Raw genomic sequence first — 25,879 nt, 5'->3', positions numbered from 1 at the left:
AGTCAAAACATTGTCCATTATCACACGAAGCAAATCACCAAGGTTACTCCTTATTCATTTCTCAGCTTTTGCTGTCTTTTGGAAATAATGCCTTCAGGTAAACTGGTATTCTAAAGTTCAGTACATGGGGTTCATTCAATTTGGGATCTTAATATTAGCATTTCCGAGTGGTGATAGATCAGGGTTCACTGTTGTGTGTGCATGGCTATCACTCACTATGCTAATAACAACTTGACACCAGGAATGCAGCAGAAATAGTATTCAGCAAGTTTAGAGAAACAAATGCAATGATCTAATAATTTATTAAAAAAACAACTTTTAGACAACAAAATGATTCTTGCACTTGTGTTTAATACTGTAGTAAATCTGTTAATTGAGCACATTTAAAACTTTGGTGATTTTCTAGACTATTGAATTTATTTTATTGATGCGGTACTTGTGATTTGTAATATGGAGGCACATATCATATCATATCATATATATACAGCCGGAAACAGGCCTTTTCGGTCCTCCAAGTCCGTGCCGCCCAGCGATCCCCGTACATTAACACTATCCTACACCCACTAGGGACAATTTTTACATTTTACCCAGCCAATTAACCTACATACCTGTACATCTTTGGAGTGTGGGAGGAAACCGAAGATCTCGGAGAAAACCCACGCAGGTCACGGGGAGAACGTACAAACTCCTTACAGTGCAGCACCCGTAGTCAGGATCGAACCTGAGTCTCCGGCTCTGCATTCGCTGTAAAGCAGCAACTCTACCCCCCTTCCCCTCCCCCCACTCCACCCCCCTCATGTGGCATATTGAAAAAACAATTCCCAACCTTTGAACAATGATTTTTCAAAAAAACTTTAAGATAACCAGTATTTTGACAAGTGTTATATTAATGCTGTTGAAATGCAATCTAAACAATAATTTGTTCAGGAGCACTTCATCTCACTGTGGCAGTAAGGCTTTTACTGATATGTAAGAGCGATCGTGCATTCATTTATGAACTCTTGCAATGTGGCCTTGGAGCTGCTGCAGATGAAAATTCACTTCAAAGGACAAGATATAGGAACACAGCAGGGAAAGCAGTCATTGATTGTACCAGACCCAGAGCTCCGGAAGGCAACGGTACATTGAAAAGTCATTCAACCCATCTAGACTAATCCAGCTCACAACTGAACAATTCCTTCAAACTCATTCCCTCAATGTCTTATAGGGGGAATGCACAGCAGGCGAGGTCAGGGCCCCTGACCCGTACTGTTGCCATGCAACGCCTCCTGGAGGGCACGCCGTGTACTGCAGGCAAGCACTCACTCGGGCTTTCAGTGCAGCGGGAAACATAGAAACATCGAGCTGCGTCTTTTTCTTCTATTTTATGTTCCACAACGACTTCTGTTGTGGAACAGTTCACCAGTCCTGATGATAGGGTGCTGCAGTTCAATGTTGCGGCCGCACTTTGCTGCAGCTCGGCTTCACCCACACCAACAGCGCGTCTCCGGCTCCCAGCGCTCCGCGTATCCCAACACCTCTCCCCCTTCCTGCGCTCCTCACTCCTCCAGGCTCAGTGCCTCTGCTCCGCGTCTCGCTTCCTGCGGTTCTTCTGCCCCTATAGCCCTTCTCCCCGCTCGCCATCTCCGTCAGCCGGGGTCCACTTCTACTTGACCGGTGCTCAACACCTTGAGTCTGGGGCTGCCGCACAGAGCCGTGGCCTATTCATCCGCCTTGGCTCCCAGCTCCCAGTGCACATCCCAGCTCTCGCTGCTGCTCGGCCTCCGCTGCCGATCGGCCTCTCCCTGGCTCCTTTCCCCACTCGTCTTCGGGCTCGACACTCCGCTCCTCCTCCTCTTCCACTGCCTCCTCCTCCAAGGCCGTCGAGCATGGCTCCCTGGGCCCTTCGCCCTCAGGCAGGTCTCTGACCTCCAGCGCTCGCTGCTTCTGCCCCTGCAGACCCTCCAGGCCCCTCGGCTCGGGTTCTTCATGCTCCTCCTCCCCCGGCTCGCTCAACCCCATCCTTTCCTCCTCCTCCACTTCTTCTCCCTCCGCCGGCTGGTCGGGGGCCCCCTGCTTCTTGGCCTTGCTCTCCAGTCTCCCTCCCCGGTCTCGTTTCCCCTTCTCCCGCCGTCTGGCCAGACGTCTTTCCAGCTGCTTCTTGCATCCGTGGGCCTGGCAGCCCTTCTCCCGGTTCCTCTTCCTCCGCCAGATGCACCAGCTTCTTCCTCAAATTTTTACAGCCCACAAATTGGCCTTTTGCCGGCTTTTCAAAAGTAAGAATGTACGTGTTGCATGCGTTACTCATGTGTGCTGTAAGCTGCCATGTCCTCCAGGTGGCTTGGGCGATTCCGTGCGTCATGCACTTTGACCTTACAACCTTACGTGCAATACCTTAATTCCCTAATAGCCCGGCAATTTATGATGCAATTATGATGTTTCTTCCAGAAGCAGGGTCATCACTTTATATATTGCCACTAGAAGGAAATGGATACTTCCTATTTATTTGGAGTATTGTGATCAGTTTTGGGCCCCATATCTGAAGAGGGATGTGTTGGCATTGGAAATTGTCCAGAGGTGGTTTACAAGAATGATTGGAACAACCATTGTTGAATGGAACAACGGAAGACGAGAAATTGAAGGGGGCAGACCAGTACTCGCTGGAGGTGAGGGGGGACCTCTGTGAAACTTACTGTATGGTGGTAGGTCTGAAGGTGAAGAGAATTTTTCCACAAATGGGAGAGTCTAGGACAAGAGGGCACAGCCTCAGAATAAAAGGACATATTTCAGAAAGAAGATGAGGTGGAATTTCTTTATTCAGAGGGTAGTGATCTGTGGAATTCATTGCCACAGACAGGTGTGGAGGTGGTCATGATTAGTTTTAAGGTTGAGATTGACAGATTATTGATTAGTAAGGGTGTCAAATGTTATTGGGAGAAGACAGGAGAAAGGGGTTGGGAGGGAAAGATAGAGCAGCCATGATTGAATAGCACAGAAGATTTAATGAGCCAAATGCCCTATGTCTAATGGCAAATTAAATTGGCAGCTGAAAGTTATCCCAGATACGGAGGATTTCTTCTGAATCTTTGGAATGTCATACCTCACAGAACCATAAATGTTGTTAAAAATGTTCAAGGCCAAGAATATCGGGAATTCAATCCAGGGCAGGACCTTGACAGTGAACGGCAGGTCTCTGGGGAGTGTTGTGGAACAGAGGGAACTAGAAATGCAGGTGCATAGTTCCTTGAAAGTGGCATTACAAGTAGATATGATGGGCAGGAAGGCTTTTGGTACATTGGCCTCACCTGTCAGGCTATTGAGTGTAGAGGTCGAGATGTTTCGATACATTGGTACATCGAGATTATTGTGTTCAGTTTTGGTCACCCTCCTATAGAAAGGTCGCTGTTAAGCTGGAAAAATGGCAGAGAAGATTTATGAGGATGTTGCCAGGACTTAGAAACATAGTAAAATATAGAAAATAAGTGCAAGAGGACGCCATTAGCCCCTTCCAGCCAGCACCGCCTTTCATTGTGATCATGGCTGATCATCCACAATCAGTAACCTGTGCCTGCCTTCTCACCATATCCCTTGATTCCACTAACCTCTAGAGCTCTATCTAACTCTCTTTTAAATTCATCCAGTGAATTGGCCTCCACTGCCCTCTGTGGCAGAGAATTCCACAAATTCACAACTCTCTGGGTGAAAACGTTTCTTTTCACCTCAGTTTTAAATGGCCTCCCCTTTATTCTTAGACTGTGGCCCCTTGTTCTGGACTCCCCCAGCATTGGGAACATTTTTCCTGCATATAGCTTATGCAGACCTTTTATAATGTTATGCATCTCTATAAGATCCCCTCTCATCCTTCTAAACACCAGTGAATACAAGCCCATTCTTTCCAATCTTTCCACATATGACAGTATCGCCATCCCAGGAATTATCCTCGTGAACCTATGCTGCACTGCCTCAATAGCAAGGACGTCCTTCCTCAAATTAGGAGACCAAAACAGCACACAATACTCCGGGTGTGGTCTCACCAGGACCCTATACAACTGCAGAAGGACATCTTTGCTCCAATATGCATATCCCCTCGTTATGAAGGCCAACATGCCATGAGCTTTCTTCACTGCCTGCTGTACCTGCACGTTTACTTTCAGTGACTGGTGTACAAGGACACCCAGGTCTCATTGTACTTCCACTTTACCTAATCTGACACCATTGAGATAATAATCTGCCTCTTTGTTTTTGCCGCCAAAGTGGATAACCTCACATTTATCTACATTATACTGCATCTGCCATGCATCTGCCCACTCACTCAACCTATCCAAGTCACCCTGCAACCTCCTAACATCCTCTTCGCAGGTCACACTGCCACCCAGCTTTGTGTCATCTGCAAACCTGCTAGTGTTACTTCTAATTCCATCATCCAAATCATTAATATATATTGTAAATAGTTGTGGCCCCAGCACCGAGCCTTGCGGCACTCCACTCTCCACTCCCTGCCATTTTGAAAAGGACATGTTTATTCCTACTCTTTGCTTCCTGTCTGCCAACCAATTCTCTATCCATGTCAATACCCTACCCCCAATACCATGAGCTCTAATTTTGCTCACTAATCTCCCATGTGGGACCTTGTCAAAGGCTTTCCGAGAGTCTAGATACATGCAATCAGGTGGGTGTAGTGTAGATGGGCCACCTTGGTTGGCATGGGCAAGCTGGGCCAAAGGGTCTGTTTCCGTCCTGTATGACTATGAATATTGATCAGTTCCCTAGGAATCCTCCTTGGAACCAGAACTCTGTAATTACATAAGGCAGATGGCTCCAATCAAAGCAAAGCTTCTTCTTTAATAGAACAATGCTTTGCTTGAATCCTGATTTCATTTATGTTCCAAAAAAGTCACTGATAGTCAAAGACATACAGCACAGAAACATGCCAAATGCGGGCAGGTAGGACTGATGTAGATGGACAATCTTGGTTGTCAAGGGTAAGTTGGGCCGAAGGGCATGTTTCTGTGCTGTCAGAGTAGGAAAAGGGGAGGTGCAGCGAAACTTGGGTGTCCTTGTACATCAGTCACTCAAAGTAAGCATGCAGGTACAGTGGGCAGTGAAGAAAGCCAATAGCATGTTGGCCTTCATAGCGAGAGGAGTTGAGTATAGAAGGAGGTCCTACTACAGTTGTACATGGTATTGGTGAAACCGCACTTGGAGTATTGTGTGCAGTTTTGGTCTCCTAATTTGAGGAAGGACATTCTTGCTATTGAGGGAGTGCAGCGTAATTTCACCAGGTTTAATATGTGGGATTTCTCCTGGACCTCTGGTTTCCTTCCACATTCCAAAGATGTATAGGTTTGTATGTTCATTGGACCTTAATCAAAATTGTAAATTGCCTCTGGTATGTGGGCTAATCCTGTAGTGTTGCTGGTTGGCATTGACTTGGTGGTCCAAAGGGTCTGTTTCCACACTGTATCTCTAAACTAAACTTAGAATTAGTCAGTTTGGAAAATTGTATTCACTTCCGAATGCTGAGATACAAATGAAACCTTTAAGGCCCTGAAAATGTTTGTGTAACAACATGAAATGTATTCCTCGCAACAGAATTGAAACATTAATGAACTAGGAGTTACCTTGAAAGAGGTTGACTACAAAGAAGCCTTAAAGTCCAGGAAATACTATTAGCTAAAGTGGAAAATGAGAATTCAAAACATTGCTCAAACTGGACTCTTGATAACAGTTTAAGGGATCCAGCTTCAAAACACTGAGAATTACTAGAATGTTTTTAGTTAAGTGATACAGCGTGGAAACGGCCTATTTGACCCACTGTGTTTGCGCCAACCAATGATCATCTGTGCACTAGTTCTATGTTATCCCAGTTTTGCATCCTCCACATTCGGGGCAATTGTACAGAAGCCAATTAACCTGTATAACATAACATAACATAACAACACTTTATTGTCATTCGGCACAAACACCGAACGAAATTTCAGCAGTCACAAGACACAGCAAAAAAGAAAAGAACACAGGACACCCGACCCCAACACAAACATCCATCACAGTGACTCCAAACACCCCCTCACTGTGATGGAGGCAACAAAACTTCCCCTCTCTTCCCCCCGCACCCACGGACAGGCAGCTCGACCCCTACCGAGGCAACCGACACGCTCAGCCCCCGCAAGAGGATGGAAGGCCCCGCGGCCGAGCCGCCCCGGGCACCGAAACGTCCCGCGGCCGCACCGGGCAATGTTAAGTCCAGCGGCCGAGCCGCACCGCGCACTGAAACGTCCCACGGCCGAGCCGCGCTGGCGATGTTAAGTCCAGCGGCCAAGCCGCACCGGGCACTGAAACGTCCCGCGGCCGAGCCACGCTGGCGATGTTAAGTCCAGCGGCCAAGCCGCACCGGGCACCGAAACGTCCCGCGGCCGAGCCGCACCGGGCACTGAAACGTCCCGCGGCCGAGCTGCGCTGGCGATGTTAAGTCCAGCGGCCAAGCCGCGCCGGGCACTGAAACGTCCCGCGGCCGCACCGGGCGATGTTAAGTCCAGCGGCCGAGCCGCACCGGGCACTGAAACGTCCCGCGGCCGAGCCGCGCCGGCGATGTTAAGTCCCGCAGCCGAGCCGTGCCGGGCGATGGAAGGCCCCGCGGGCGAGCTGCGCCCCGGGGAAGAGACCTAATAAAATAAAGGTTTCCCCCCGCCCCACCCCACTCCCCCACACCCCCACCACACATACACAGCCAAAAACAGAAACAAAAACCATCCCAACACCGACACAAACAAAAAAAAAGAAAAAAAGACAACAGACTGCCAGAGAGCCGCAGCCGTTAGGCGCAGCCAACTCCTCCCAGTATGTCTTTGGAATGTGCGAAGAAACAAGAGTCCTCTGTGAAAACGGTCACAGTGGGGTAGCAATAGAGTTGCTGCCTTCAGCGAATGCAGCGCCGGAGACCCGGGTTCGATCCCAACTACGGGTGCTGTCTGTACAGAGTTTGTACGTTCTCCCCTTGACCTGCGTGGGCTTTCTCCAAGATTTTCGGTTTCCTCCCACACTCCAAAGACATACAGGTTTGTAGGTTAATTGGCTTGGTGAATGTAAAAAAATTGTCCCTAGTGGGTTTAGGATGGTGTTGGTGTGCGGGGATCACTGGTCGGCCTGGGCCGTAAGGGCCTGTTTCCGCACTGTATCTCTAAAATACAAAAAAACAAGGGGTCACTGGGAGAATGTACAAACTCCATACAGACTGCACTCGTAGTCAGGATCGAACCCAGGTCTCTGGCTCTGTAAGGCAAAAGCTCTACCGCTGCACGGTGCTGCCACATAACTTTGAAAATTTGCAGTTAGAAATTTGTCTCTGAAGATGATACAAAATGATTACGGAATCTGATTAGCCTCATAATCGGTTCTCGTTTAATTTTTGTGGCTACAAATAAATTAAGTTGAATACCAGGAGATGCATACAGTGGGCCACTGATCCATCTCCATCTGCTGCGCACCACTACCTGAGGTGGTTTCTTTTTTCTCTCCATGCATTTAATAACCATTAAAAATGAGTACTTGTCTAAATATCCTGTGAGAGTGTCATGGTATGTAGTATGCAATCCTGCTTCATTCCAGCTTTATCAAAAGCCTCTGACATCAAAGGAAATTAAAACTCAAAGGCAAGTATGATGTGTGGCTGACATGATATTGCTCAGAGTCACTCCCTAGATATGCAATGCGTTTCTCTTTCATTCTTGTCTGGGATGTGGGTGTTGCTGGTGAGGCCACCATATATTGCCCAATTTTAATTGCCCTTGGACCACTGAAGTTCTTTTGGTGAAAGTATTCCCAGAATATTGTAGGGGAAGAAATTTCAGAGCTTTGTTATGTTAACTGTCTGTTTTCACTTATTCTATTTTACGTCCATCACACTTAACCAATCCTTCTAACCAAATGCATTAATTTGCACATTTGTTTTCTGAATGCAATTTCCTCTTGTTGCAGGATAACGATGTCCGGATTATTCTCGGCCAGTTTGATGAGAGGATGGCAGCGAAGGTATTTTGCTGTGTGAGTATGAAATGGTGACATTAGCATTCATATGTCCATACAGCACATTGTAGAACTGTGTGAAAAACTGTCAAATATAGAGCCTGAGTGGTTAATTACTCCTGAAATAAAGCAGAAAATGGGTATACAAGTGTGTATATGGAAGATAGACTCAAAAAGCTAGAGTAACTCAGCTGGTCAGACACCATCTCGGCATCTTATAGCATAATAAATGTCACTCCTAATATATTTATCAGCGGAGGGAATTTCATTCTGATACATTTAGATTGCATTTTGGATATTAGATATATTCAAGAGAGAGTTAGATATAGCTCTTAGGGCTAACTGAATCAAGGGATATGGGGAGAAAGCAGGAACGGGGTACTGATTTTAGATGATCAGCCATGATCCTATTGAATGTCAGGTGCTGGCTCGAAGGGCCGAATGACCTAGTCCTGCACCTATTTTCTAAGTTTCTATATTTCTAGAATGAGGAGTAAGTTGCGTGATCATGTTTTCAGAATGAGAACACTACAATGATAAAGTGTGTTCCCTATATTCAGATGGTAGCAAAGCAGTGCCCATCAGCAGTGTGCTGTCCGAAATCTTTTGTGTCACTTACTGCTTTTCATCGTTAAATGGAAAGTGGAAGTTAAAAAGTCCTCTAATCCCAGTATGTATCAATGAAAAAGGACCCCAACTGATTTTGAGAACATTAAAAAAAATTGGCCTACTCTGGTGCGGGGAAATTTTGGAATATTATTTACCTCATGAATAATTATGAACATTTTTGAATGAAAATAATAAAAATCAAGTGAAGTCTCAGCAGCACAAATCTGATTTAATGCTGGCATCGGTGTTTCATGACCAGAGAGAGTAGCCGGGTTATCTCTCCAATGCCTTGAGTGATGTGAGTCATGTGAGAGCAGAAATATTGTTTTGGATTGTACTAGTGCTGCCTATTTCACCAGATGCAACACCATTCTTTTACAGTGTACATCTCAGCAGTTGTTGGCTTCTCTTCCCACCTCTTCTCCCCCTACCCGTACTAACCCCCCCCATCCCCCCTCTCTCCACGATTATGACTCGCTTGGGCTCCAATTCGGTGGTAGGTGAGGCCAATGGTGGACCTACAGACACTACCACAGGTGGGGCAGGTGTTTCCGTTTCTGGCTGGCAGATCTGCCCCGTAGAGCGAAATCAAAAGTAATAGGGGCATGGATGTTGGGTAATGTTGGCTAAAGTTAGCCTGGGGGAGGATAGTGGCATTGCCTTATTTTTCTGCTGGTGGATGTGGAGGATTGTGTAAGCCGGCATTCTAAATCATGATTTATCTGAAGTGTTTTTGACATCCCCTGAGTTCTGTTTTGAACTTCAGGTCTTGATCATCATGTTTTTTTGTACAAGGCCAAAGCACATTAATCAACAGTTTAATTAATGTGTCCACAACAAACACACTCAATGTAAACTGGTGTCAAGCAAGGCTATGATATTGCTCCAATGCTTTTCCTCAATCTTTCTTCCTGTAATTATGAATCTCGCTTCCAATAAGGTTTCCACAAGAAAGGAACAAATTGACAGGATTAATGGGAAACTGTCCTCATTATGCTACCTTCTCCAGAGCTAAGGCACTCCAGCTTCAGTCATTGAACTACAGTTTGTAAACAGCTCTTGTGTCTGCACAAGCTTGGAGTGCAGTTCCAACAATACTCAATAAAGTATATTACGCTCATTTGAAGCAAAACCAAGGAAGCTACATGCCCCCATGGTAAAACACTATTCCCATCTTAACACTCTCACGACAAAACTCTGGAAAATAGGATTACGTCAGTAATATCACCACTATTAATGTGGAAAAATGGAGAAAGCCAAAGTAATGGATTACATTTGGGAAGTCAGAAGGTAATGGTTTCCTTTGGGCACCAATTATCATTGTTTTTATTATGTCTTTCTTGGCTGCAGCCAATCAAATGCCCATTGGTTAGGTAGGTTGGTCGATCAGATGACCCAGTATGATGTATTCACTGGAATTATACAATGTGCTTGTAATAGTAAGTATTTGGAATCCTCCACCTCAATCGGCCATGGATGCTCACATTGAATATTCTAAAGGCTGAAATGGCTAGATCTTTGGACAGTGTGGATATAACAGTTAGATTCTAAACTGGACTGGAGGTACATGAAGACTCTGAAGTTGAATAATGGTGCCAGAATGTGTCTGCGTGCTGTTTCAGAAGGGGATCTATTGCATGGTGTGATTTGACTGGATAGAATGCAGAGCAAGCATTTCACTGTAACTCTGTACACGTGTCACTAAATAAACCAAAGCAATTAAAATGATCCACAATGGGTTGCATGAATAGTAGAGCAGTCGGAAGATGCTGTCTGGTCTACTTCATCCAATTTTTGGGTTCTTAGAAAGCTACAGACACTAGCTCCTTCGAAGACCGCAATAAATTGCAGAGAATTGTGGACACAGCCCAGACCATCATGCAAACCAACCTCCTTTCAATTGACTCTATCTACACTTTATGCTGCCTCGCAAGACCACCAGCATAATCAAGGACGAGTTTCACCCCAGACATTCCCTCTTCTCCCCTCTCCCATCAGGCAAGAGGTAAGAAGTGTGAAAATGCATACCTCCAGATTCAAAGCATACCTCCAGATTTTAAAAAAAAGATTCAGGGACAATTTATTTCCAGCTGTTATCAGGCAACCAGAGAGCAGTCCTGAACTACCGTCTACCTCATTGAACTATCTTTAATTGAGCATTACTGGACTTTATCTTGCACTAAATGTTATTTCTTTGTTCCTGTAAACTGTAGATGGCTTGATTGTAATCATGTATAGACTTTCCGTTAACTAAAAAGGACGCAACAAAAAAGCTTTTCACTCTACTTCGGTACACATGACCATAAACTAAACAAACTACTTCAGAGGATTACCTGTTCCTGTTTTTTTGTAAGACATTAGACTAACACGCATAAGAGTCTTCTTTATTGAATAGCAGAGGTTGAATATGACATCTAAAAGCTATCAAAATCTTAAACCAAGATAACTACTCTACCAAGGTCAGTTAATTCCCACCAATAATACCAACTCTGATCCTTGAAACATCCACAAAATGTTGATTATGTGTTAACTGGTAAATCTTATTGATGAAAATGTGCTCTAAATATTTTTCTAGTGACAATATGAAATAGATTGGTGTCAGCATTGTATTGATGGTATGGTATGTTTTAACTCCTGAAAATACAAAGAGTAACCAATTCTAGCAGTTTTGTCACAGGAATTGTTCTGTTAAACTTTTAATGATGAGGAGATCAAGGTACTAATATAATCACTAATATCCACTGGTCACTAATATAATCACTAATATTTGGACATGAATATTTTGACAAAAAAGATTTTAAGGGAGGAAAAACCTCAGTATGAGAACTTTAATTTCCACGTGTGAAAATTCTGACTAGAATGAATAAAGATATCAATCAACCACTTGCGTCCATATCTAAATAAGTAGGACCTGTTCTGTGTCTGTTTTTATTTACTGCTAATCTATTCCTTATAAGCTGTCTTTAATGTTGCTTATAAATTTTTGCATTCTAAACAACCCTCTCTGAAAAACAATTCGAACCATTTGCTGACAATTGTAATGTTGAAACGTACAGTTACAATTACGAATTTTAGAATACATTTTGGAAAATAAAATATGGACAGAAAGGTTTCAGAGAGCTGTGGGCCAAATGAGACAAATGGAACTCACCCGATATGCCAATTTCATCAGCATGGACAAGATGGACTGTAGGGCATGTTTCCATTCTGTTCATATTAGGGGGCGGCACAGTAGTGCAGTGGTCGAGTTGGTGCCTTACAGTGCCAGAAACCTGGGTTTGATCCTGACTACGGGTGCTGTCTGTATGGAGTTTGTATGTTCTCCGCATGGGTTTTCTCCGGGTGCTCCAGTTTCCTCTCACATTCCAAAGACGTGCAGGTTTGTAGGTCAATTGGCTTCGATAAATTGTCCCTTGGGTGTAGGACAGAACTAGTGCACAAACGATCGTTGGTTGGCGTGAACTAGGTGGGCTAAAATGCTGTTTCCATGCTGTAACTCTAAACTAAACTAAATTAATCAGTTTACGTGGAAATTGATTTTCCCAATTTATCTCACCAAAGCATCACATAATTTAAGCACCTAATCATGTCCTTTCATATTGTCCCTGTATTGAAATATGCATATAGCCATGTTCATACAATGAATTATATTGCTGTGTTCTTTATTTTTAGGCTTATAATGAAAATATGTATGGAATTAAATACCAATGGATTATTCCCGGCTGGTACCAGCTAAACTGGTGGAAAATAGCTGCATCCATTAACTGTACTGTGAAAAATCTGCTCACAGCCATGGAAGGATATGTAGCTGTAGATTTTGAGCCACTAAGTACAAAAGCCATCAAGACGATATCTGGACAGGTGAATATTTGGGGTTTTCAATGCACTGTTCAGAGTTTCATACAAACATGAAGGAATTATGAGAAATAAATCATGTGCCAAGAATACCAAATCTATTAATGAGGAGCACCTGCCATTCTGAGGAATGGTGATGTCACTCTTGGAACTGGGAATGCCATGTGAGGACACTGCAGGGGTAGGGGAAGTGAAGGGGATGGGAAAACTGAAGAAAGAAGTAAACTTTTAATTTTCTTCATGTTTTACCCTAGGTCATGAATTTAAATGTGTTTATTGTATTTATTCTTTCCTGCAGACACCTCAACAATATGAGCAAGACTACAACAAAATGAGAGGTAGTGCTGAATATAGCAAATTTCATGGATTTGCGTATGATGGAATTTGGGTAATTGCCACGACTTTACAGCGAGCGATGGATAGTTTGAAACGTCTGGGTCGTGCACAAACCATCCGCGACTTTACTTACATGAACAAAGACCTTGGTCAGATCTTTCTGGATTCCATGAATGAAACCAATTTCTTTGGAGTAACTGTGAGTATTGTGTTTTATTATTGAACTCTGTACTATTAATGTTTACTTATTCGGGATACAAATGAATCTGAAGGTTGATTGGTGGAAAGAGTCTTATTCTTCATTTGAAATTTTGAGCCATCATATTTATTGTACGTGGCTATATTACATAGTTTGAGAAAAGAGTAAACCTATGTATTCACTGCCTTATCCTATGGAAAACCATAACACAAGACTGACAGAGTTTGTTTGTGAAGGTAAATGATTAATAAGTTCATAACTCATAAGAGCCGAATTATGCCATTCAGCCCACAGAGTCCACTCCACCATTCAATCATGCTGTTCTATTGTTCCCTCTCAACCCCATTCTCGTGCCTTCTCCCTGTAACCTGTGATACCCTTTACCTATCAATTTCCACTTTACAAATGTCCAAGGACATGGCCTCCACAACGGACTGTGGCAATGAATTTCACAGATTCACCACCCTCTGACCAAAGAAATTCGTCATCTCTTTTCTAAGGGTACGTCCTTTTATTCTGAGGTTATGCCCTCAGGTCCTAGACTCTCCCACTAGTGGAAACATCTTCTTCACATCCACTCTATTCTGGCTTTTCAAATGTTGGGAGCAGTAAAAGGAGAACACATAATCAGTAAGGAACAGCATCAGGTAGTGTTAAACTACTTTCCTTTGGAAGAAACCTGAAAATAGAAACCTGAAAATATAGTAATCCTATCTTCCATATTCCCATCACTAGATGTAGTGAAAGGAGTTGTATGTCTTTGCTCTGCAGAGCAGTGTTGGACTGAGCTTGTGCTGGCCATCAGAGCCCCTTATTCATTGCCATCACGTTTGAGAAATATATAGAGAGACTCGACATCAATCTCAGGAAACAAATGTTATTTCACTATAATTTGTGCTGTTGAATTACATTTGAGCAACTGATAAGGAGGACAGACCATCACTTATGGATAGATTCCTCAACTGAATATCTGGGACTTGAAATCTTTTATCGCTTGAAAGAAAATCTCGGCATTAGTATCGACCTGTACCTGTAACCCACTTCCAGGAAACAGCAACTGCAGATGCTGGTTCAAATGAAGGTAGACACAAAATGCTGGAGTAACTTAGCGGGTCAGGCAACATCTCAGGAGAGAAGGAATGGGTGACGTTTCAGGTCGAGACCCTTCTTCAAACTGATGTCAGGGGAGGGGGCGGGACAAAGATAGGATGTAGTAGGAGACAGGAAGACAGTGGGAGATCGAGTCTGGGTCAAAACGTGGTCGACTCGCTCTCCCACTGTCTTCCTGTCTCCTACTACATCCTATCTTTGTCCCGCCCCCTCCCCTGACATCACTCTGAAGAAGGGTCTCGACCCGAAACATCACCCATTCCTTCTCTCCTGAGATGCTGCCTGACCCGCTGAGTTACTCCAGCATTTTGTGTCTATCTTCGATAAGACTGTGGGTATGATTATCAGAATATGCCAGCTGATAAGAAGTCTTATCTCAACAGGTTATGCCAGCACATTAAAGTTCTTTATGCATTTCATTACTACCAGGAAACAGCAATGTTGGTTGGATTTCTACGCATTTCTAAGAAAGTTAATAAAGTTTAAAGCGGTATTATCATGATATTGTGAACTTATTGGGTTGGTTTGATAATTTTAATAATCTACCGTTATTTCAAAAATCTATTAAAATTAGGATAGAACTTTTCTTTAACACCCAATGTACAAATACATTTTGAATAATGTTGAGGATTTTTGATTTTTGAAGAGCTATCCATTAATTATTAAGCAAATTCAATAAATAGCAGAAACAAAACTTGATCTCTGACCAATTAGGAAATAAATAACTTTCCAACTGGACAAGGACTTAGATGTTATAAATGTATTGCAGTGTTGCTTTGTAATCGGTCAGATGTGAAATGTTCAGGTTACAGCACAATAGTTAAAAGGCAGGATCTGAAAAAGTTGGGTTTTTATTTTCTATATCTGTCTCTGGATCAAATATTCCCTCTGCTATCATTGTTCTGTAATTTCATTATGTAGGCTTGATCATTGTCAAGCTTTCTTATAAGTCTCTTCTAACGTACTTGTATCCTCAAATATTTCAAATATTGATTGATATTCTGTGTCGTATCCTTGAAGTGACAAATTGCAAAAATTGAATTTGGCTGGATTGCAGCAGGTTGACATGCAATTTTGGTGTTTTCTCAGGGGAAAGCACATTGCTGAAGCGAGCGATCAAAGCAGTGCAATAGGGCACAGATCTGTTGATTTCTATGTTGCTAGTCACAAAGAAACAATTACAGCAGGGCCAATTTTACGGTACGCTGTGGTATCACTGCAGCCACGGCAATAGTCTTCAGCATAAAATCTTCCCTACTGCTGGAAAATGCCAGTTAAAACCTGGAAAAATATGGGGAAAAACTGTAGATGTTGGAAATCTCAACATGTCAAGTAGCATCAGTGGAGAAAGAAACTAGGGTTAGTATTTTGGGTCGGTGACCTATTCCCCAATCACGAATAATAACTCTGTTTTTCATCCCACAGGCATTGCCTAAGTATTTCCAGCATTTTCTTTTTTATTTCAGTTAGAAAATTATTTTGATTGAGTAACTTGAAAGTCACACTGTTGCACTTCAATCAGAAATAAAAAGGATTTAAAAAAGGAAAGATTTCCTCATGGCATGATTGGATCCTCTGGCTCATTCAAATTCCAAGCATTGCCTTTAGGTCAGTTTCAAACCTTTTCTACTTTGACCCAAACTCGGTCATCTGCAAACATGTGCACAATGTGCAAAATCCAGCCCGTTTAACATAGATTGTAAAGATTAATATGTACATTGTGTTGCCACGTGGAACTCCATAGAAAATACTGCCTTTACTAATGGACGCCCTCCACCCTCCCCCTCACAGTTTGCTGGAGATGATCATGACCATTTGCTGCCTAGTAACATAACCTGTAGTATGACATAATGTCGAAAACTTCAGAATAAAATATATAATGACAACCGACAGCAGCAATCCTGCATGCCCTCTCAATCAAAACTTTTGGGAAAACATGGCTTTCATGTTAGGTACATGGCCTTAAATCAGCACTATAGAGAGGGTATCTCTCATCATTCCTTCAAACAATTTGTTCAAAACTAAAGTGAAAGCATCTGTTTTTACAGTATTTAATAATAGAATTATATCACGCATAATTAGTTTGAGCATGACCTTGGTAGTTAATTGGACTTTCCTTTGTATGTTCCAGCAAATGTGAGCTGGTAAAGACAGAAAGGGGAATAAATCATTTCTCCTGAAGAAATCAGCTTAGATGATAGTGAAAGGACTGAGAAGGAAGTATAAATTAGTCAATTCAATATGGAGTAAAGGGAGGGAGGGAAAGATTTGATTCCGATAGAAAGAAAAAAAAATGAAGAAATAAGTATTTACCCTGAAAAGTTATGCATTTTTAAAGTCTGAACAAATAAAACCTGGAGGAATGAGACTGAATCTATATTTCATCTGCAAGCAAAATTTGGCAGTGAAACCTATAGCAAAGTCACATTTTTACAGTATTAATGGTGGGAGGGGTGCACCTGGACAACAACCCTTCAAATATTTAATCATATTGCACCTCTGTCCCTAGCTTGATATTGCTATTCTATTTACATATAAGTAACACCAAGCATCTTTAATGTTCTGGCAGCAAATGGCCTGTTCTCCTTCCTCCAATTTATGGGGTACAGCTTATCACCAGTGAGCTATTACACAAATGTCAGCCGCTCTCTTAACATGCAGCTATTTATTTAAACACGCCGAGGTGAATGACAAAGGCCATCAGGTCCTATTTCAGACCTTCTACTTTCTTCTGCACCAAGTCTGCATTCAATTTACAATTCTCAATTTGACAAAACATGCCTGGTATTTTAATGCTAAACAAAGGTTATCCAGCATACAGACAGAGCGAGTCAAAGTCCTCATTTAAAGATGGAGCATTTTGAGAGAGTGCTCGACACTGTCTTTGAATTTCCTCATGAAGTCTTTCAATGCATCTGAGCATAGATTAACTTTTGGCTAAAAGGTCCTCTTACTAATTATTCTTCTGGAAACTTTAAAATAACCTGAACCTGACTCTGACACCTATCTTCTCCCTTGTTGGTTGAGCTTTGGTCTGATGTCTCATCTAAAGGAGAGCCCCTTTGACAACACTATATTACCTCTCTGATGCATTGAACTATTAGTCTCGTAAGTGCTCAGAGAATAGATCATCACCTTCACACTGAGAAGCAGCAATGCCACAAGCTGACCCATATTAACACCAGTGCATTTGAAAGGTGGTGGTGAAAGGTGGTGGTGAAAGGTGGTTTGCACGGAGGTACTTAATTATAAATGCTTTCTACTTTAAAATTTGTCTGATACATTCTATTTACTTTATTCCTCTTTTTCTCTGTGCCAGGTGTAATTTTGCTCTTGCATTTATCTGGTTCAGTGAAATCAGTGTTTATTTTGCTTCATCATTTCTCGGGTGCAAGTGTGCTTTTTGAAGTGAATTTGAATAATTTGATTTTGAACGTATTTTTTGATAAAAGGACTGATCTTTGAGTTTTGCAAGGGCTTTTGACTGGAAGTCAGCGTTGAGCTATTTTAACAACCTTGAACCAGCATTTATGGATGTATTCCGAGGGCTGATGGATCAGTTCTCTCTCTCACTCCACCTCCCACAGACTATAGCAGTGACAAGTAGACGAGCTGGATCTGTGTGATGCATGCAGTCTTTTTACAATTTTTCCTTGGATGATGTCAGGGCGGGATAGAGTTTTCATTCTTTGGACATTGTCAAACACTTATTCTGGTGGCAGGGTGGTGCAACCAACAGCGAGCTGCCTGACAATGCCATAAACATGAGTTTGATTCTGACCCTGGCTGCTGTCTTTGCAGAGTGTGCATGTTCTCCCTGTGACCCCATGGGTTTCCTCCAGGTGATCGGGTTTCTTCCCACATCCAAATGATGTTTAGGTTTGGTGGGCTAATTGCCCACTGAATTTTGCCACTACTGATTGGGTGAATGGTAGGATCTCAGGGGTGAGGATGGGGAGAGGTCTGATGGTAATGTGACAAGGATAAAAAATAGGTTCATGTAGGATCGATGTAAATGCATCGTTTAAGATTGGCACAGACTCGGTAAACCAAAGGGATTGTTTCCCTGATGTATCTCTCCATCTCTCCATTATCCTTTGACACATGGAAAGTACTAACAGTGCTGGAACCTTATTTTGTCTATACCTAGAAACAGCTGATCTGTGGAAGCAGGTAGACAACCACATTGGTACGTGGGTGTTATATAGGTCACTCTGGGGAAGGCTTGTGGATATCCTCCTTGATAGACAATAGTTAAACAGATGGGTTTGTGCAACAATCCACTTATTAATTTATTTAAGTACTGGTATTTACATTCACAACTGCAGTTATAGCATTCATGCTCAGAGCTTAGGATCCAGAACCTACCTGCTTGTCCAATAACTTAATCCTGTGCTACCAGATACGGTTCTTGATTACCAGCGAGTATTTTTTTTCTCAAAGGATCATCCATTTCCTCTTAGAAACAAGGAACTGCAGATGCCGGCTTACGGGCGGCACGGTGGCGCAGCGGTAGAGTTGCTGCCTTACAGCGAATGCAGCGCCGGAGACTCAGGTTCGATCCTGACTACGGGCGCTGTACTGTAAGGAGTTTGTACGTTCTCCCCGTGACCTGCGTGGGTTTTCTCCGAGATCTTCGGTTTCCTCCCACACTCCAAAGACGTACAGGTATGTAGGTTAATTGACTGGGTAAATGTAAAAATTGTCCCTAGTGTGTGTAGGATAGTGTTAATGTGCGGGGATCGCTGGGCGGTGCGGACTTGGTGGGCCGAAAAGGCCTGTTTCCGTGCTGTATCTGAAAAAAAAAGAAGAAAAAAAAGATACAAAGTGCTGGAGTAACTCATTAAATGTCACCTATTACCAATGTAATAGGTGACATTTCAGGTCAGGATCCCTCTTCAAATTGGTTGTAGGGGGACGACACCTCTATCCTAGAACCCCAGCAGTCCTATCAGGTGAGACAGAGGTTCATGTGCACCTCCTCTAACCTCATCTACTGCATCTGGTGTTTCAAATGTGGCCTGCTGTACATTGGTAAGACCAAGCATAGACCTGGCCAAGCACTTGCACACGGACTGCCAAGACCTACTGGATCTCTAGGTTTCTAAAAAAATTAATTTCCTCTTCCCATTCCCATACTGACCTTTCTGCCTTGGGACTCTGCCATTGCCAGAGTGAGGCCATAGGCAAAGTTGAGCAACAACACTTCATATTCCACCTGGGAAGCTTACAAACCCCGTGGTATGGATAGTTGGGTTAACTATAGTTAACTATCAACTCCCCCTCTTCTCTTCCTCTTCACCTTCCTCTCTCACTTGTGCCTCACCTGGACTCACACCCCTCCCACCTCCATTCCTTTCTCTAGCCTCACAATTTGCAACTCTTCAATTCTTTTGTCTCACACCTTCTGGCTTTTCATCTCTGGCCTTTGTCCATCTATCTGCCTATCAACAACCTCCCTCACCTGTATCAATCTCTTACCTCTCAGATTTTGTCCTCTTCCTCCTCTCTTTCAGTTTTCTCCCCTCCACCTTATAATCAGCTGAAGAAAGGTCCCAACCCAAAACATCACCTATCGATGTTCTCCAGAGAAGCTATCGGACCCATTGAGTTACACCAGTACTTAATGTCTTTTTTTGGATCCATTTTCTCTTTTTAGTTTAGTTTAGAGATAAAGCGTAGAGACAGGTCCATCAGCCCACTGAATCCACGCTAACCAGCGATCCCCATATACGAACACGATCCTACACACCAGGGACAATTTACAATTTTTATTTAAGCCAAATAAGCTACAAATTTGTATGTCTTTGGAGTGTGGGACGAAACCGGAGCAGCTGGAGAAAACCCACGCAGTTATGGGGAGAATGAACGAACTCCATAAAGGCAGTACCCATAATCAGGATCGAACCTGAGTCCCTGGCGCTGTAAGGCATAAACTCTACCGCTGCGCTACCGTGCTGCCCTCTAAACTCTGAGTGTTCATCTCCACCGAAATCCCGAGGTGAAAGTTTTATATGATCTGAAGAGAAACCAGAGTGTATCTTGTTTGGATACTTTCCATTTTTAATTGATTTTGCTATTGGCAAATTCAATTGAAACTAATAAAGAAATCTGAAATATTGATACTACCCAAACTGATGCGTACTTGTAGCTTATTTCAGTATTCAGGGTGATCATTATTAAAGGGAGACATGGTTTTATCTACAACACATCTATAATGATTTTTAGAAATTGAAAATGGGCGGTTTTACAACATTTGAAGTTGATAACAAGGTCAGGAATGTATTGGAAAGATGATGTCTAGTGGCAAGATGGCATGATGTGGATTTCAACACAAATCAAATATGTCATGAAAGCTATCAACATTCTGGTTCAATTTACAGACACAGAGTTCAGGAGAGGAGTTTGTGGCAAAGATCGAGTATAGTGGCTTTCTGGTTCCCATATTTTAGTGAGTGACCTTCCCACTGAATATTGGGAACTGCATCCTAAGGCTGCATAGTGGCATTGTTGTGGGGTGTACTAAAAGAGGATTTGTGACTAAAAGAGGATTTGTCTTTCAATAAAGAAAAGTGCCATTAACATTACAATTTTAACATGAATTGTTACATGGAAAACATTGCCATATTCTTGACTGCACTCTTTCTGCTTCAGCACATAACATAAGTCATGAGTTGTGATATCTCACAGATGCAGACACTGAGCCAGGCAGCTGCAGTGTCAGGATCAAGCCCCGGATAGACAGATGCCAACCACAAGCAGCACTATTGAAGAATGAACTGGTGGACAAATTACCAAGGGTGGGTCTCCTTGCCAGAGAGCCACAAAAAAGCCTTCAGAGTGCAACCAGGTGCTCTGGGAAATTCACAGTTACCAGTCATAACACAACATGAATGCCATATATGAGTACCGATAATTTGGAGAAGCCTCCATTGTTAGCAAAGGATGGCAGATGGAATATAGTGTAGCAAAGTGTGGAGTCATGCATTTTTGTAGCAAGAATAAAGACATAGACTATTTTCAAAATGGGGTGAGAATCCAGAAATCGGAGGTGCAAAGGGACTTGGGAGTGCTGGTGCAGGATTCCCAAAAAGTTAATCTGCAAGAGGGTCAGGCAGCATCTCTGGGGAGAAGGAATGGGTGACGTTTTGGGTCGAAACCCTTCTTCAGACTGATGTCAGGGGAGGGGGCGGGGCAAAGATAGAATGTAGTTGGAGACAGTAAGACTAGTGGGAGAACTGGGAAGGGGTAGGGGATGGAGAGAGAGGGACAGCACGGGCTATCTGAAGTTAGAGAAGTCAATGTTCATACCACTGGCGTGTAAACTACCCAAGCGAAATATGAGGTCCTCCAATTTGCACTGGGCCTCACTCTGACAATGGAGGAGGCCCAGGATAGAAAGGTCAGATTGGGAACGGGAGGGGGAATTAAAGTGCTGAGCCACAAGTAGGTTGAGACGGACTGAGCGGAGGTGTTCAGCGAAACGATCGCCGAGCCGGCGCTTGGCCTCCTCCATTTAGAACGGAGATGAGGAAGAACTTTTTCAGTCAGAGAGTGGTGAAGGTGTGGAATTCTCTGCCTCAGAAGGCAGTGGAGGCCAGTTCGTTGGATGCTTTCAAGAGAGAGCTGGATAGAGCTCTTAAGGATAGTGGAGTGAGGGGGTATGGGGAGAAGGCAGGAACGGGGTACTGATTGAGAGTGATCAGCCATGATCGCATTGAATGGCGGTGCTGGCTCGAAGGGCTGAATGGCCTACTCCTGCACCTATTGTCTATTGTCTATTGTCTATTGGTCTCGCCACTGTAAAGAAGTTGACATCTGGAACAGCGGATACAGTAGATGAGGTTGGTGGAGGTGCACTCAGACCAGGACCAGAGGTCATAGTCTCAGAATTAAAGGATGTTTTTTAGAAAGGAGATGAGGAGAAATTTCTTTAGTCAGAGGGTGGTGAATCTGTGGAATTCTTTGCCACAAGGCTTTGGAGGCCAAGTCAGTGGATATTTCTAAGGCAGAGATAGATAGATTCTTGATTAGTATGGGTGTCAGAGGTTATGGGGAGAAGGCAGGAGAATTGGGTTAGAAGGGAGAGATAGATCAGTCATGATTGAGTAGACTTGATGGGCTGAATGGCCTAATTCTACTCCTATTCCTTATGACCTTATGAGGATGAAAATATGAAAAATCTAGTGTTTCCTTGAGAAAGAGCTCAAGTGGCCACTGCAATCCAGCAGTGACCAGCAAACTGTGAGAATTGCTAGAGATCAGTGGAATGAACCTGAGGCACTGTATAGATGATGGAGAGGTTAAAAGAGTGGTTGGTAAGGTAAAGCTGAGCATTATTAATATATGTTTGTAAGCTAATGCTGTATGTTCAAGTTATACTCCGATGTAGATCTTGGAAAAGGGCCAAGGATTTAAAAGAAGGAAATTTAAGGAACAACAGTGGGGAAAGTAAAGGCATTATTTGTGATAGTGAGGTGATGTTTCTTTCCATGAAAGATATTTACATACCATTTTAATTTCATTGTCAAACTTCACTCGAAATACATGCCTGAAGTTTGTGCAGAGAATAAATTATGCTTGGAAAAATGCCAAGAACGGTTTATGCATTCAGAATATAATTTGTAGACAGTGAATTGTTCACATCGGTGATGCTAATCACTTTGTGGATATCCTTTGTTCTGTTTGAAATAATTAACAATAGAATTTAACCACAAAGTATGTCATCACTATCAAGTCATAGAATATTTTAGCATTCGATAACTGATCATACTACCAGAGTTTGAAAGGGACTAGATGAGAAGTACTTCATTTGTGCAGTTCAACTTAAGTTCAAGGCAATATGTTTTCGAGTTCCATCTGCTTTAAAGTTTGATTTCAGTCAAGTTCTGCAAGATTTTGTTACAAAATGATTGTATTCAATTACTCTGGTTGATTTCCACAACCACTTTGTCTCTGTGGTTGCTCTGGCTCCCAGTCAGCTGAAGAGTAATATTTCAAAATCTTCTCATCAAACTGCAACCTTCGTCACTGTAGCGAAGAATTCATGCCATTATTTAAACCATGAAAGTTGATTACTTTGATGTTGATGGTCAGTTTGTTATTGCAATAATAATTATCAAATTAAAGACATTGAACAATTTGAAATGTACACATGCAGCCTGCAACTCTAAAGGGAAGAACTTCCTTGACTTCCATGAGATTTTTACATTCTTACTTGAACCGAATTGTACTCAATATTGGATCGTGAAATTGAATGCACGCAACTGATGTCTTCCAATTTGTGCTGATTACAGCCAAGCAACAGTTAAATGATCATGAGCTGGGTGTAGTTTTGAATATATAATTGTAAGTTGAAAGGAAGCTTAATTTTGATCCTAGAAAGGATTATTGGAATATATTCTAAATGGGAAGAGGAAATACGATAGTTAGAAAAGCACATTTGTAATTAATTATTAATAAAGGTTAAGATGAAAGCAGTGAGCAAAAATACAAATTGCTGGAAACATAGAAACATAGAAAATAGGTGCAGGAGTAGGCCATTCGGCCCTTCGAGCCAGCACCATCACCTGGAGGAACTCAACAAGTCAGATGGCATCTATGAAAGAAATAGGCAGACCATGTTTCGGGTTAGGACCCTTCTTCAGATGCTACCTGGCCCAGTAAGTTCCTCCAGTAGTTTGTTTCTCACTCAAGATTCCAGCTCATGTCTTGAGTATACAGTGAGCTATGTATCATGTACACACCTCACCATCAGGCAATTTAAATGGTCCAGCAGTATTCAGTATGGAGCTGAAGCCAACTAGCATCACTTTGGATTTTGTTTAGAATAACATGCATGTTTCTTTCGTCAACTACACCAAAAGAACTGTTAATGACTTCACGCTACTTCTAATGGTGCACAGCTTTTCAAAGTTGCGGAGCAGTGCAACTTTGTGGCAATGTCTTTGTAAATGCACAAGAGTATAGAAAAAAATATACACCTGAAGTGACATGTAAAACGCACCCTATTGTCATGAAACAAGCTGTGACTACATGACTGCACAGTGATGCAGGAGGTAGTGCTACACCCTATAGTTCCAGTAACCCTCATTTGATCCTTGCCTTAGCTGCTCTGTGTTGAGTTTGTACGTTCTCCCCTTGACTGCAGGTTTTCCACCAGTTCCTCCACTTTCATCTGACCCATGCCCTTTTCTCATTGCTACCGCTGGGCGGGAGGTACAGAAGTCTAGTCCCACAACACCAGCTTCAGGAAGAATTACTTTCCTATGACTATTATGTTCTTGAACCTGCACGACCCTAAACCTACCTTGACAATGGAACACCATGGGTGCTCTTTTGCAACACCAAGGATATGCCTCTAATTGTGTATTCTGGCACTGATGTCTTGATTTTCTTTTCTTTTCACTGTCTTGTAGAATATCGGTATATTTCTGTAAAAAACAATTGCATTGTCTGAGTTTGTGTTTGTAATGCTGCTGAAAGCAAGATTTTCATTGTACCTGTAGACTTTGGCACTTCTACAAGTGACAATAAACGTGACTTGAGATCCCAAAGAAGTGCGTCTTGTGAAGGGCGAATTTTAAACTCTTGGGGGATCTTGACGGGAATGTGGGGAGAATAAAATGGCATTGGTGTGAGATTAGTGTTAATGGATGCCTGATGGTCTGCTCAGACTCAGTGGACCAAAGGACTTGTTTCCATGTTGTATGCCTCTATGACACGAAGAATCGATACAAACCAAAACCTGAACACAAACTGTGGCCTCACCAATATGTTATTAAACTGTAACATAATGTCCCAAATTTGATACTTAATTCCTTGACTGATGAAGGCCAGCATGCAAAAGCTTTCTCCACCACCCTATCTACCTGTGATGCCACATTCAGGGATCCATGTACTTGTACTTCAAGGTCCCTCTGCTCAACAAGCCTATTTTAGTGTCATCTGCCGACTTTTAGTAATCATGTCTTGTGCGTTCTCATGCGTGTCTTGTGATATAGCTGACCGACAGCAACAAACCTAGTGAGAACCTCATCTATAATGGAAGAGGGGATCCCCAGTTTCCCAAAGAATGAGGACATCTCGAATGCCCTGGTATGGAAAACCTCATCCTGGGCGCAGATAGAGGAATTGGGAGTAGGGATAGAGTCTTTACAGGAAGGAGGGTAGGAAGAAGAGTAGTCGAGATAGCTATGGGAGTCAGAGGGTTTGTAGTAGATGTCGGTCAATAGACAATAGGTACAGGAGTAGGCCATTCGGCCCTTCGGGCCAGCACCACCATTCAATGTGATCATGGCTGATCATTCCCAATCAGTACCCCGTTCCTGCCTCCTCCCCATATCCCCTGACTATCCTTAAGAGCTCTATCTAGCTCTCTCTTGAATGCATTCAGAGAATTGGCCTCCACTGCCTTCTGAGGCAGAGAATCCCACAGATTTACAACTCCCTGACTGAAAAAGTTTTTCCTCAGCTCCGTTCTAAATGGCTTATCTTTTTTCTTAAACTGTGGCCCCTGGTTCTGGACTCCCCCGACATTAGGAACATGTTTCCTGCCTCTAACGTGTCCAACCCCTTAATAATCTTATATGATTCGATAAGATCCCCTCTCATCCTTCTAAATTCCAGTGTATACAAGCCTAGTCGCTCCAGTCTTTCAACATATGACAGTCCCGCCATTCCGGGAATTAACCAAGGAAACCTACGTTGCACGCCCTCAATAGCAAGAATATCCTTCCCCAAATTTGGAGACCAAAACTGCACACAGTA

The 25,879-nt window shown here is 42.8% G+C and overlaps 1 protein-coding gene across 1 annotated transcript in view; it reads left to right on the top strand.

Moving 5' to 3' along the window:
• Nucleotides 1-25,879, top strand: part of gabbr2 (gamma-aminobutyric acid (GABA) B receptor, 2) — a 694,367-nt gene that overhangs the window by 460,180 nt on the left and 208,308 nt on the right. The window contains exons 6-8 of the mRNA XM_078422928.1: nt 7,954-8,019; nt 12,283-12,471; nt 12,764-13,000. Of these exons, the coding sequence (XP_078279054.1) occupies nt 7,954-8,019; nt 12,283-12,471; nt 12,764-13,000 (492 nt within the window). The remainder of the gene's footprint in view (nt 1-7,953; nt 8,020-12,282; nt 12,472-12,763; nt 13,001-25,879) is intronic.

The sequence above is a fragment of the Rhinoraja longicauda genome, chromosome 2 (genome assembly GCF_053455715.1).
Source record: "Rhinoraja longicauda isolate Sanriku21f chromosome 2, sRhiLon1.1, whole genome shotgun sequence".
In the NCBI taxonomy this organism is placed as follows: domain Eukaryota; kingdom Metazoa; phylum Chordata; class Chondrichthyes; order Rajiformes; family Arhynchobatidae; genus Rhinoraja; species Rhinoraja longicauda.
This window is presented reverse-complemented; position numbering and strand designations above follow the sequence as displayed.